General features: G+C 49.2%; 1 protein-coding gene across 1 annotated transcript; it reads left to right on the top strand.

Moving 5' to 3' along the window:
- Positions 1 to 385: 385 nt before the first annotated feature.
- On the top strand, positions 386 to 4,822 carry LOC136528295 (BTB/POZ domain-containing protein NPY1-like). The gene is made up of 4 exons (XM_066521240.1): positions 386 to 810; positions 1,974 to 2,043; positions 2,719 to 3,888; positions 3,994 to 4,822. Exons 1-4 carry the CDS (start codon positions 749 to 751, stop codon positions 4,609 to 4,611), a joined length of 1,920 nt encoding a protein of 639 aa, XP_066377337.1. The 5' UTR covers positions 386 to 748; the 3' UTR covers positions 4,612 to 4,822.
- The last annotated feature ends 8,525 nt before the right edge of the window (positions 4,823 to 13,347 follow it).

Raw genomic sequence — 13,347 nt, 5'->3', positions numbered from 1 at the left:
CTGCTACCATAACCGCTATCGTCATGTTGATTCGAGCTTGTTTAACTTATAAACTATATTTTTTCAGCCAACGAATAATATTTTTTTCTTACACCAAATCAACTAATACTGTTTGATTTGGACTTGTTTGATTTATAAATCATATTTTTTTAGTCCATGAGCAATATTTTTCTTTTACACCGTATCATATCAACCAAACGAGGCTAAACGAACGGGGCTACTTTTCCATGCCTCGGTCTGACAAAGAAACAAAGCGCAAGAACTCCCAACTTTTTTTTTGATACGGAGAAAAGAAAAGAAATCGGAAGGCCGGGCTTGGTCGCTACTCGTTAGATATAATAAATAGCGAGCCCAGGTCAAGGAAGGCGAGACCGAGAGCGAGACGAGCACGCCGCACTCGGAGCAGGCTATAGCAGCAGTAGTAAAGAGGCATGTAAATGCCAGCCGCGTCTCCTCACCAAACCGAACCATCCGTCGTCCGCGTCTCTCTCCTCGGTCCTCGGCTGCCCCCGTGCGTGTTTCTTGGGACTACGACCTGCTGGCCCTCCTGGCCTGCTCCCTCCACAGAGCAACGAGAGAGCCCGGGGCAGGAGGAGGCGTGAAATGTAAGCAAGGGGAGGGACACGCCGAGCTGAAGCCGCACAGAAGCTGTCGTCAACTTCCACTCCAGTCCACTCCACTCCGAGGAGAGAGTGTGAGGTAGTAGCTGTAGCAGGGAGAGCGGCGTCGCATTTCCGGCCCGTCCGCCATGAAGTTCATGAAGCTTGGGTCCAAGCCGGACGCCTTCCAGACCGACGGCAGCGACGCCAGGTGATCCCCCGCCCCCGTCATCTTCTTCCTCCTCCTCCCTCCGCCCTCCGCCATTGCAGGCCGTGATTGCTTCCGTCTTTGCCGCCGTGATCGAACGGAAACGCGTGTTCTTGGCTTTGCTCTCGGACGTTCACTTTCAGTCTTTCAGAGGAAGTTCTCGCTCTCCCTTTGTAGAAGAACATGAGGGAGGGTAGTGAACTTCTTGCCATATCTTCTAGCGTCTCTGTTCCGGTAGGAACAAGAACAACAGTGCAATGCCATGTTTTCTTGGTTGATTCCTAGCCTCCTAGGTCCCTGCTTCTCTCTTACCTGCACAAGCAATGCTGCGTTTTGCGAAGGAGGAGAGAAGAACAAAAGGCCTTGCTCTGCAAGCATGAATCTTTCGGCGCGTGTCTGTGAGTTCTTGATTCGTCGACGAAAAAAAGAGTTCCTTTTCCGTTGGGTTACGGTCTTACAGAACCTGGCGTGCTGTGATTGTTGTGCGATGTATACATGTGGGGGCTGCCGCTGCTCGTCATGAGTGCTTGTGTGCTACGTGGTTCCCCTGCACGGCAGCTGATTTGACCAGGGCGCCCACCCTTTTTTGCCACCAAAAAGTCCCTTTTGGCTGCGCAAACAAAGTCGTAGCAGTTGTTGTAGTTGTTGAGGTGAGGATCATGAGATTACATTTTTTACTGGTTGTGTTGAGGACCACATTGATCCATGTTCTTCAGCTTTGTATGGAGATCTTGGACTTGCTCCTAACCTGCAAATCCTTTCATTCCATTTTTGTATGGAGAACAGATCTATTGTTTTGAAAAAAATATTATATATTTGTGTACTTCAATGACTGTCACCATTTCTAAAAAAAACTGGGTACTTCCTTTTTTTTGCCGCAAGAAAATGGGTACTTCCATGACTGTCTCTGTTTCTCACGGAAATCAGATCTACAGTACATTCACTTCAACTGAGAACAAGTGCAAGAAAATTCTGAAGGAAAAACAAAGTGGGATACTGTACATGTACTTGACTTGCTCTGAAAGGTGTACCCGTTGTGTCGTGCTAACTAGTACTAGATGTTGTTTCTGCGTTTTTCCCCCTCATGTATGCTATACTCTCTTCTTATGAATGTTCATTAGCAATCATGTTATGTTGACTATGTCAATCTCCATATTCTCATGCAGATACGTGCTGTCAGACCTTCCGTCAGATATCCTCATCCATGTCGAGGATGCAAGGTTCTATCTGCACAAGGTAATCCCGTACCATTTTACTTAGGGTGTGTTTAGATCCAAAAATTTTTGGGTTTTGGGTACTGTAGCGTTTTCGTTTTTATTTGGTAATTAGTGCCTAATTATGGACTAATTAGGTTCAAAAGTTTCGTCTCGCGATTTCTCATCCAACTGTGCAATTAGTTTTTTTTTTCCGTCTACATCTAGTACTCCATGCATGGGCCGCAAGATTTGATGTGACGGGTACTATGCAAAATTTTTTGGGAACTAAACGGGGCCTTAAGTTATGAACCTAAGTAGGTTAAATCGCTGATTGTTTCGCCCCAAAGCTACTTGTGTACTTGAGAGTTAAAACAATGGATCCGCCAACATACAGCTATCAGCACACTAGAAGATGCTGCAATAGTAACATCTTTTGTCAGGCGCCACTTGTAATTTGGATCTTTGTTGCTTTCGGAATCTTTCCCACGGTTTCTTTAGATCATGCTTCAATTCCCATGAGCACCTTACATTCTGCTAGGTGACAGCAATGCACGTACCATGCAATTAAGAAATGCCCTCTTGTTCAATACATTGACAGATAATAATGCTACAGGAAATCTAGAAATGTCTACTGTCCTATTATACGGCCATTTCACTGCAAGAATTTTGGTGGATTTGTCTCTGAAATTTTGGTCACTCTGCTGTCCATTTGCAGTTCCCTCTTCTTTCCAAGAGTAGTCTGTTACAAAGGCTGATAATAGAGGCTAGTCAGAATGGCACTGATGAAGTTGTCATCCAAGACATTCCTGGTGGAGTGAAAACCTTTGAAATCTGTGCAAAGTTCTGCTATGGCACGGTGGTGACCCTCAATGCGTACAATGTTGTCGCAGCAAGGTGTGCAGCAGAGTACCTTGGTATGACCGAGGATGTTGAGAAGAGCAACCTGATATTTAAGATCGAGGTGTTCCTGAATTCCGGAATCTTCAGGAGCTGGAAAGACTCAATCATAGCACTACAGACCACTGATGCATTATTACCATGGTCAGAGGAGCTTAAGTTGGTCGGTAGATGCATAGATTCCATTGCTACCAAAGCTACCGTTAACCCATCGAATGTTATGTGGTCATACACCTACAACAGGAAATCTGCATCCTCTGATGAGATAGTTGAAGCTCGCAAAAGCTCGCAGGCGGTTCCTAACGATTGGTGGGTTGAAGATCTGTGTGAACTTGATGTAGACCTCTATAGGCGTGTCATGGTTGCAGTTAAGTCAAGGGGGAGGATCCCCTCTGATGTTATCGGAGAAGCGCTGAAGGCATATGCTGCTAGATGGCTTCCTGAATGTTGTGACATGCTGGCAGACGACGCCTACTCTGAAGCATACAAGCATCTGCTTGAAACCATCATCTGGCTTTTGCCCTCGGACAAGGGATCTTCAGGGATCTCGTGTGGTTTCTTCCTGAAGCTGCTGAAAGTCACTGTCCTAATTGGTGCTGGAGAGCTCCTGAAGGAAGAACTCATGGACAGGATTGTGTTGCAGCTCCACAAGGCTTCGGTCAATGACCTTCTGATCCCTTCCAAGCCTCCGGCACAGACCGTTTATGATGTTCAGCTAGTTCAGACACTTATCAGCAGGTACATGAGCCATGCCGGGGTAGCTCAAGCTGGGATTTTTCTCAACAACCTTGACCAGGAGATGTTTGAGACCAATGTAGACAGTGAATCTTTGCTAGCATTGTGCAAGCTGGTGGACAGGTACATAGCTGAAGTTGCCTCTGATCCAAATCTGTCCATTTCAAGCTTCGTGGATTTGGCGACTTCCATGCCTGAAACAGCCAGACCAACACATGATGGATTGTACACTGCTATCGACGTATTTCTGAAGGTATGTTTCACAGCAGCCATTTACAGTATAATTCTTCATATGGAGTTGCCACTTTGTTTGAAAACTGAGATACCTAGCTAAAATTGTTTGCCCTGTGATGTTCAGTTGCATCCCGGGCTACCCAAGATGGAGAAGAGGAAGATCTCGAGCCTGATGGACGTAAAGAAGCTGTCCAAGGGGGCATGCATCCACGCGGCGCAGAACGACCGTCTCCCGCTGCGCGTGGTGGTCCAGGTCCTCTTCTTTGAGCAGCTGCGCGCCGCGGGAGCTGCCGCCGCCGCCGCGACGCCCAACGTCAGCGTGGCGCGGTGCATGGCGCGCCTGGCGGAGGAGGAGGAAGAGGACGAGAACTGGAAGGAGGGCCGCGCGCTGCCGGAGCCCCCGACCCCCGGCGCGCTGAAGAAGCAGCTGGGGAGCCTGAAGCTGGGCGTGGGCGACCACCACCAGGGCGCGGGCGACGACGGGCGGCGCCTGGTGGCGCGGAGCAGCAGCGTGGCCAACCAGAGCAGCCGCCTGTCGCTGTCGTCGCGGTCGCGGAGGATCTTCGACAGGCTGTGGGTCGGCGGCGCGAAGCTTCCCGGGGAGGCCGCTGCCGCCGCCGCGGTGGGCAAGGGGTCGTCGGACACGTCCGGGAGCTCGCAGAGCCCGCGGTCGTCGGCGAAGCCGCTGGAGTCCAAGTCGTCCAGCTCGTCGTCGAGGAACCGGCGGTACTCGGTCTCGTAGGCAGGGCGGCCGGCGGCAGGAGGCTGTACAGAGGAAAGAGGAGCCTGGTCCAAGCCTAAACATGAAGGATGGCGAGCTGCTGCTAACTTTCAGAGTTAGCGTTGATCACAAAATGCTGCAGTATGGCATGGAGCTAGAAATCTTTATTCCGTCAGTCAAGCTGCTCTGATCTTGGGATAATCCCCTTGTTTCTGTAACAGACTTGCCCCTATCACCCTGTTTGCTCGAGGAACTACTTTTCAGCCACGACATAGTGTTTTTCTTTCGCAACATTTCAACATAAACATCCACATAAACCAAATTTTAGCGACGAACAGGGTGTATGTTTGACTCGAAACTCGACGAACTGAGCAAATCCTTTTTGGCGGCTCTGTCTGACGGCCAACCACTCGTGTCATGAATCTATGCGATCAGCCTTTGGGCATTGTCCTGAATGAATTCCTAGAAGTTAGGGCGTGTTTAGTTCCGAAAATTTTTGGCTTTTGGCTACTGTAGCACTTTCGTTGTTATTTGGCAAAAATTGTCCAATTATGGACTATTTAGGCTTAAAAGATTCGTCTCGCAATTTCTCGATGAACTGTGCAATTGGTTTTTTTTTTCGTCTACATTTAATACTCCATGCATGTGCCGCAAGATTCGATGTGACAGGGAATCTTGAAAATTTTTGGTTTTTGGGTTGGAACTAAACGGGGCCTTAGTAGCTAAGTGTACGAATGTTCCAAAACAATCATACGAGCCGGAGCCCTCTATCGTATCATTCATTCTTTCTGCATTAGGGACGATCTTTTCGCTAAGCCTACGTTCGAATGTTGGACCAAAGGCGATGCGATTCCAGTCTGCCGCCAGCACGGTGAGTCGGTGAGGATGTACGATGACTACTGCTCCGTGGACGGGGACGGGATGTCGGGATGAGCTCAGTTTTGTCCTGCTATTTTGGCCGGCGAAGCGAAACGTTTGTCCCCTGAAGAAGAAAAGTGTCTCCGTAGACGGGCGACCGGCGACGGCGACGTGGGGGTTGGTGGCGTGGTGGTTGCTTGTCCCATCCATCCTTCCATTCCATCCATATGCGAGCCTTGTTTAGATCGTAAGTTTTTTCACTCTATCTGTATCACATCAAATCTTTGACACATACATAGAGTATTAAATATAGATAAAAAAAATAACTAATTACATAGTTTAATTATAAATTACGAGACAAATCTTTTGAGCCTAATTAGATAATAATTATCAAATATAAACGAAAATGCTACGGTGCAGGGAAACCGGACATGCGGAGGATGATTAAAGAAGCAGTGCAGTTCTCGGCTGACTTTACAGTTAGTTACCGTAACACTGAGTAAAAGGCATCCTTTACAAGTTACAAAAGGTGATTAGGAATTCACGATAAGCCTAAGTTATATATAATCGCGTCGTAACCGCACACCACAGCAACAAGCTGTTCCTTGCGTCCAAGCCTGCTTTGAGTTCCCGGGGCGACAACCACATTGAACACTGAAACAGACAGACGCGAGATCAACCACTCCGCGTGAAAGGTGAAATTGAAGGCTCTATAAATTAAGCTGCTTTTGAGTACGTAGCCTTTATTTTGCTAATGTCTGCAAGCGACTCTAATCTAAAGCCAAAAAACAAAGGAACCAATATTTTTTCTTTTTCGCAAATTAATTAATTAATTAAGAGAGAGCTGCTTCCTTTCAGGAGTGTATAACAGATTTGCATCACGTTATGGTAATAATATGGTCGCAAGTTGAGATGCCAAAGCGTGTATCATTCAGCAAAAAATCGTCGAGCCATATGCTTAGGTTAGATCCAGTAATGTGTAGTATGGTCAGTACTATTAATTAGTCACCATGTAATTTTGGTGACATGGCAGGTGATTAAAGACGAAAGAGATAGGAGCAGTATCATCGTAAAAGATACAGCTGGGGCACGAAAACCACATGATATTTAGTATGCTACTCCTAAGAAACCACACCATGATACGGTGATGTATATAATGCATTGTAAAGGTTGAATTCTGTCTTTGTACGACAGAGTTATTCTGGAGACCGTGACATAATACAATGGATTGGAAGAATCAAAAACAGGATCAAGTAGTACATCTTCGTACAATAAAAGCAATTCATATGTCATTGTAATTTGTAGTAGTGCTTGGATCCTTCTCGAGGAAGAAAAACCCTTTGTTGTCCACGACTGCTACATTTAGCAGCATGTGCGGTTGGTGCTGATACGATCGTAGATTATTACTGTTGACTAATTTGGTGTGAGAAAAATATTGTTCTGGCTGAAAATTTACGATCGTTTACGATCAAACGAATAGGCTGTAGGTACAAATCTACGATGCAAAGACTTGGTTTACAAATCCTATGAAATTCTTACGGCATGACTTGTGCCAACGTGCATGAGTACATACCGGCCATGTTCGCTTCTCTTATAATTCGTCTTTTTCAGTTTATTTTTTTCTATCAGAACAGTGTTTTTCTCTCACAATAAATCAGCCGGAACAATGTTTCGGCTTGTTTTTTCAGCGAAGCGAATGAGACAGTTATAGAATGATTATACATGAGTGCAATAGAAAAATATAGGAGAAATTGGCTGGCGGACACCAACAGTGGTGGTCATTTGCTGACGGACATCCAAAGTGAAGCTGTATGCTAGAAGACACTCTGGTTTGTTGTAATTATGCCAGAGGACACCGCGGGCCGGTTTCCACCAGTTGAGGAGAGAGAAAAATTCAGTTTGGACATCCGGTGCCCCTGAGCCACGTTTGGGTCTGGTTGGACCGTCTAATAACCGACCCGAGCCTGGTCTGGTTAACCGGCCCGACCCGTGCCACCATTGGTCACGTGACGTGGCCGGGCTTATCCCCTCCCTTGCCTCACGGTCATGGCTTACGGTTCCGTCCGCGCGAGAGAGAAAGAGAGAGAGAGAGTGATAGAACGAGGCGGAGGGAGAGGGAGAGAGCAAGCGGCTGAGCAGGGGCGTAGGGCGGCGGCGATGCTCTTGGGCGCCAGCGGCGCCGGCGGCGGTGCCAGGCTGGCTGGGCGGCGGAGGCCGGGCGACTTCTTTCCCGTATGGCACCGAGGGACGTAGTAGAAGAGGGAAAAGAAGAAAGAGCAGAGCAGCGGCCGGCGGCGTTGATCTCCGGCGAGAGGGCTCGGGCGGTGGGCCGACTTCGACAACGGCAACCGCAGGCCAGGACGGATCCCGGCGCGGAGACGGCGACATCCGGCTAGGCTGCGGCAACCCGGGGCACGAGCGTCTATGGCTGGTGCGGCGCAGCTTTGTCGGTGCTCAGGGCGGCTTCGGCGAGAGCGGCTCCAACGTCCTGCGGCGCGGTGGTGCTCGTCCGTGCCGTGCGTACGCGAATTCGAGCGGGCGGCGTTCTCCGTTCTAATCAAGAGGGAGGAGGTAGAACACCGAAGCAGAGAGGCGGCGGGCGACCTGGGTGTCACGGTGCCAACGGCGTGGGCTGTAGCGCGGCGCGAGGTGACGGCGCCCAGGCATCATCGGCATATCCATCGCATGCTCGGGCTCGGCTTCGTGGGTGCGGCCTTGGCGAGTGCGGCCTCGTCCTTCGACGACGACAGCGGCTTCGGCGACAGAGGCGAGCGCGGCGGCGGTCACGGCGAACTCCTTGGCTTCTGTTCTTTCGGTGCGGCGGCTCGGGGCTGGCTGCGGCTGCGTCCCGGCGACGGTGCTCGGCCTTGGGCCGAGGTGCGACGACTCGGCAAAACTCCGCGGGGCTCGCCATCACCTTCGGTGGCAGAGGTAGCCTTCGGTGGCAGAGGGTCGCCGTCGCCTTCGGTGGCAGAGGTAGCCTTCGGTGGCAGAGGGTCGCCGTCGCCTTCGGTGGCAGAGGTAGCCTTCGGATGGCAGGCAAGGGCGGCAGGCACCGTCGCCTTTGGTGGCAGAGGTGAGGTGGGGGTTGCGGCGAAGATACTGCCGCACATCTACCTCTCTCCTCTCCCTCTCGCCGCTCGCTGATCGCACAGGGAAGGATGAGGAGCCGCGGACGCGCTCGCACCACCTCGCCTGGTCCGCGGGCGCCAAGACCACTGCCGGTGTCGAGGTCTTCACCGGTGCCCTATGCCCCTGCCCCGTCCATCTCGCTCTACTCTGTTTCTTCCCCATCCCTTGCTCTGCCCTTGCCTGCCATCCGCGCCGCCGCTACCGGAGCTGCCAACACTCTGAGATGACGCCGCGCCGCTCCTCCCGCCCTCACCTACCGAGCCACCGTCACGCCGAGCCTCACCACCTGCGCCACCCTCCTCTGACCCCGCGGTCGCCCCGCTGCCCCGGCCGGCCTGTGCCAGAGACGAGCGCCACCCGGGCCTACCCAAGCCGCTCTGCTCCCTCCCTCTCTCTCTCTCTCCTTCCGTCCGCCCTGTGCCACACGAAAACGGATGAGGACTGTCATGACATCCAAAGCCGTTCACCGGCCACGTCGTCCCAGCTAGTGAGCGCGAGACACGTCGCCGAACGACAGACTCGGGTTGGTTAGGCTCGGGTCTGTTATTAGTTGGTCCAACCAGACCCAAATGTGGCTCAGGGGCACCGGATGTCCAAACTAAAATTTTCTCTCTCCTCAACCGGTGGAAACCGGCCCGCGGTGTCCTCTGGTATAATTACAACAAACCAGAGTATCTTCTAGCATACAGCTCCACTTTGGGTGTCCGCCAGCAAACGACCACCACTGTGGGTGTCCGCCAACCAATTTCCCCAAAAATATATGTTTGATTACAACATGTGTGATCAGCAGTCGTGGCTGGCTGGGTGGTGCGATGGGGAATTTTTTTTATTTTTAACACTTTTTTGAACTTAATTTTAAATCTAACACTCGGTTTCTTTTAAAAAACTAACACTTTTGGCCGCGTCTATTGTCCTGGCGCGGCCAAATGCCTGTGCCGCGCCATGCATGGTGGCGCGGCAGAGGGCTGATGTGGCGGCGACCAGAAGCGCTAGCCGCTGATGTGGCAGGGCTCTGCCGCACCACCGATCTTGGCGCGGCAGTGCCGCGCCCTGATCCAGGGCGCGGCAGAGCCAGGTATAACCTCCGCCGCGGCCACTCCCGCTGCCCGAGCAGCAAAGCGGCCTAGGCGTCGCTCCCGCTCCCGCCCATCGCCAAGCACGCCGGCCGCCGCGCCACAAACGGCGGCAGCTCGACCCTCCATTGCCGCCTCCCTCCCTTCCCTTCCATTCCCCGGCCGCCTCCATCCCTCCTCGTCCTAGTTCAAGGTAGTGCCGCACATTTTATTTTTGTTTGAATGGTGGATAGGATATTATGAATGGGAGTTAAGGTTAGTAGAAAAATTATGTTTGAGAACTATGGTGAAGATATTAGTATGATTTTGTCAATGTTAAGGTTAATTATTTAGTTAGAAGTATGTTTGTCATGTATATTTTTGTTGCTATAATTGTTGTTTATAATATTTTAGTTGCATTGCAAATGATTACATTTTATTTTAATTTACATTGTTTTGATTGGTGTTTAATTTGAACCGTTTTATTAGATGGAAGACATGTTTCGGGAGCAGTTATGGCAAAAACAGGGTCGTCCTAGAGAAATATACCCCGACGAGTCTAGCAAAGATGCCCCCGTCCCTCCTGAACTCCCTATCCCTAATTGTGACTGTGGTCGTCCGGCCGACGTGTTTCAATCGAGACATCCGGACACAGCGGCTCGTTGCTTCTACACGTGCAGTCGTTTTAATGTAAGTAATTGTTTCCGTATATTTTTCTTCTTCATTTGTATTACTAGGTTACTAATATTTTGTTGAATTTTGTTGTGTAGGCCCATGAGAGGTGCTTTTTCTTTTAGTGGATCGACGGTGCAGACAAGTTTGACCCCAGGTACCTCCTTTTCGACGATTGGTGGAGAGGGCGACATCCACGAGAGCACTTCGAGCGGTGGGTTCCACCTCCCCCTAACCCCCCTCCAATGATGGCTAAGGAGAAGCACTTAGCCACAGTTAGACGACTTGAGGAACCTCCTCTGTGCCATTGCGGAGGCCGAGCCATGATAAACCCTAACAATACGTTGGAGTTTGTGTGTCCAAATAAGCATGAAGTAAGTGCAAAGTGTATGTATTGAAATGTTGAACTATATGTGTCATGTACTAATGTCACGTTATTTAGGTGTATTCAATGGCGAAGTGTCGTTTCAAGGAGTGGTTGTATGGTCCTAAGAACAAATGGCCCGAAAACCCTCCAAAAGCAAAACAAAAGAAGAAAGAAAGGTTAATTTACAAAGCACCACCAGTCAAGTGCGAATGTGGTGTTAATTCTAACTATGGCCTAGTCCCTTCGAAACTTGGAATAGTCCATTATGCGGTCATATGGTTGAGTATGAAGAGGTTCGTTATTTTTGTGGTAAACATGAAATCGTATTTTGTTTCTTTTGCTAAGACATATATGATATAATATTTCTTTTGAACAGAGCACTAGGAAATACAGGTGGGAACGTTACGATGGTCAAGCTAAGTTCTTGGATGAACTAAAGAAGAGGCAACTAATTGCAAGGAAGACGGGATATGGACCTGACTACGTCAACCTATTCGTTAAACATCACAAAGAAAAGATGCGTGAGTTTGCTAGACAGCGCGGTATTTATAACCCGATCGATGTTGGGCTTAACAAATGGGGATTGGAGAGACGGATGGCGTTAGAGGAGGAGAGGGCAAGGAAGGAGGCAAGGGAGGAGACAAGAGTACAGATGCAGGTCTTGAACGAGCATGTTGCTGCATTATGTGCCAGTGAGTGTTTGAACGCCTATTTTCGTTGCCTGATTGTAAATGTAATATAATCACGTTGCTAACTGATTGCATTTTATACATGAATGGATTAGATATAGCAAGGAACATGCTACAGAGGTGGGTCATGCAAGGTATGAGGAAAAGAAGTTAGATGAGTATAGAAAGCGAGCTGGTCGCACCGTTGAATCACCGATTGTGTTGTCTGATGAGGGGGACGAGGATGAGGACGACACTGCCAGACTTAGTGAGCTAATTGATGTAGCAGAGGCGGGCTTACAGGCAGAGGAGGATGAGGACGACACTGGCAGACTGAGCGAGCTCATTCAGCAGTATGTTTCTGACTGAGGGTTTTTGATTGCGCCGTCTGTTAGTTCCATGCTTTATTAATGATCAATGTAGCCATGTAGTAGAAATTCTATTGTGTTGTCTTATATTCTATTTGAACTACTGATGTATTGTACCCATGTATCATGTACTCGAATTACCCATGATCGATCTTAAGTGATCACATCTGTTTGTATCATGCGTTCAAAATTTCTAAAACAAACGTAGTCATTTGTCGCGCCATAGCCCACGGCACGTCTGTGCTATACAAAACTACAGAACTACAAGCGGAGGTGGGCTTACAGGCGGAGGTGCTGTACAAAACTACAAGTGCTATACAAAATGAACATGAAGCAAATAAATGGACGATAAGTTGCCATACAACATTTTCATTGGTTTATGAGTCTACAAGTTTTCGACGACAATATCCGTTCGACATAAGTTCGACGTAATGAACTAAGTCCCACGACGTAATGAACCTCGTTGTCCGGTACAAGAAGGGGGTCGTCGTACTCCACATCAAGAAGGGGATCAGCTGGTGCGGCGTGGGAGGGGCCATCCTGTTACAAAATGATAAACAAAGGGTTGGAGTATTCAAATTAACAATTTTTAGATTAACATTATGTAGCATTGCAAAATTTGAACTACTTGTTATGCAATACGAACACAATATGAAATCACCTGTTGTCTTCTATGCCGGCTAGCCTTGTGGCCAGATTGTTTGCAAACGGAGCAAAGATTCCTGCCACGGGTCTCGTTGAAGTCTCCCCCGCCGTACATGTCTTCGCCGTACCCTCTCATAGCGTCCATGTCCCCCTTCAGTCGCTTCTTCTTCCTCCTACCCTTCCCTACCTTCATTAAATCCGGATGCGGCACGTAGTCATAACCATTATAAGGTGGGCACTGTATTGGGTCAAGGTATGGCTCGAAGCTCATCTCCCAAATACTAACGGTGTTCGAACGGAGATACAAGGGTGACATATATGGCAGATCCTCATAGTTGTACCCGCGAACCCTGTAGGCCGTGATCTTATGAGAGCAAGGGGCATGCATGATCTGAGGGACGTTGCAACTGCACTCTACCTTTTCAAGATCAACTCGGTAGTTTCGTCCACCATAATGTTCGCTGCCCAGGCTTGTGCCACCCTTACCCCGTACACTAAAGATATGGCGGTGGGGTCCATACGGCTTGGCGGTGTGCTGCTTGGCCAATTCCTTAGCCTCCTTCAAATGTTTAGCTCCGGCCTTTCCAAAACGCCCCTACTCAGCTATATTCCTCTGTGTAAGGTCACACCTCTTCACAAAATATTTGTTGCACTTATGAAAGGAGAACTCAACAATTCCAAACACAGGCAACGATTGAATTTTGGTGAATACATGGTTGAAGGACTCCGAGGAGTTAGTGGTCATGATGCCATACCTAAAACCCCCCTCGTCATATGCTAACGCCCACTGAGCCTTCTGTTCCATCTGTGCCTCTAACCAGGCCTTTCCCGCTGCATTTACCATCTTGTCTAGTTCTCTCTTTGTCTCCTTGAACTAGTGCTCTATACGTACACAACATAGAGCCTTTACCTTGTCACATACCTCCTGCTTCCGCTGACATCGCCAGAAATTAGCGGCAAAGTGTCTCATGCACCATCTATGTACTAGAGGCGGG

Source organism: Miscanthus floridulus, chromosome 19, assembly GCF_019320115.1.
Source record: "Miscanthus floridulus cultivar M001 chromosome 19, ASM1932011v1, whole genome shotgun sequence".
Lineage (NCBI taxonomy): Eukaryota > Viridiplantae > Streptophyta > Magnoliopsida > Poales > Poaceae > Miscanthus > Miscanthus floridulus.
This window is presented reverse-complemented; position numbering and strand designations above follow the sequence as displayed.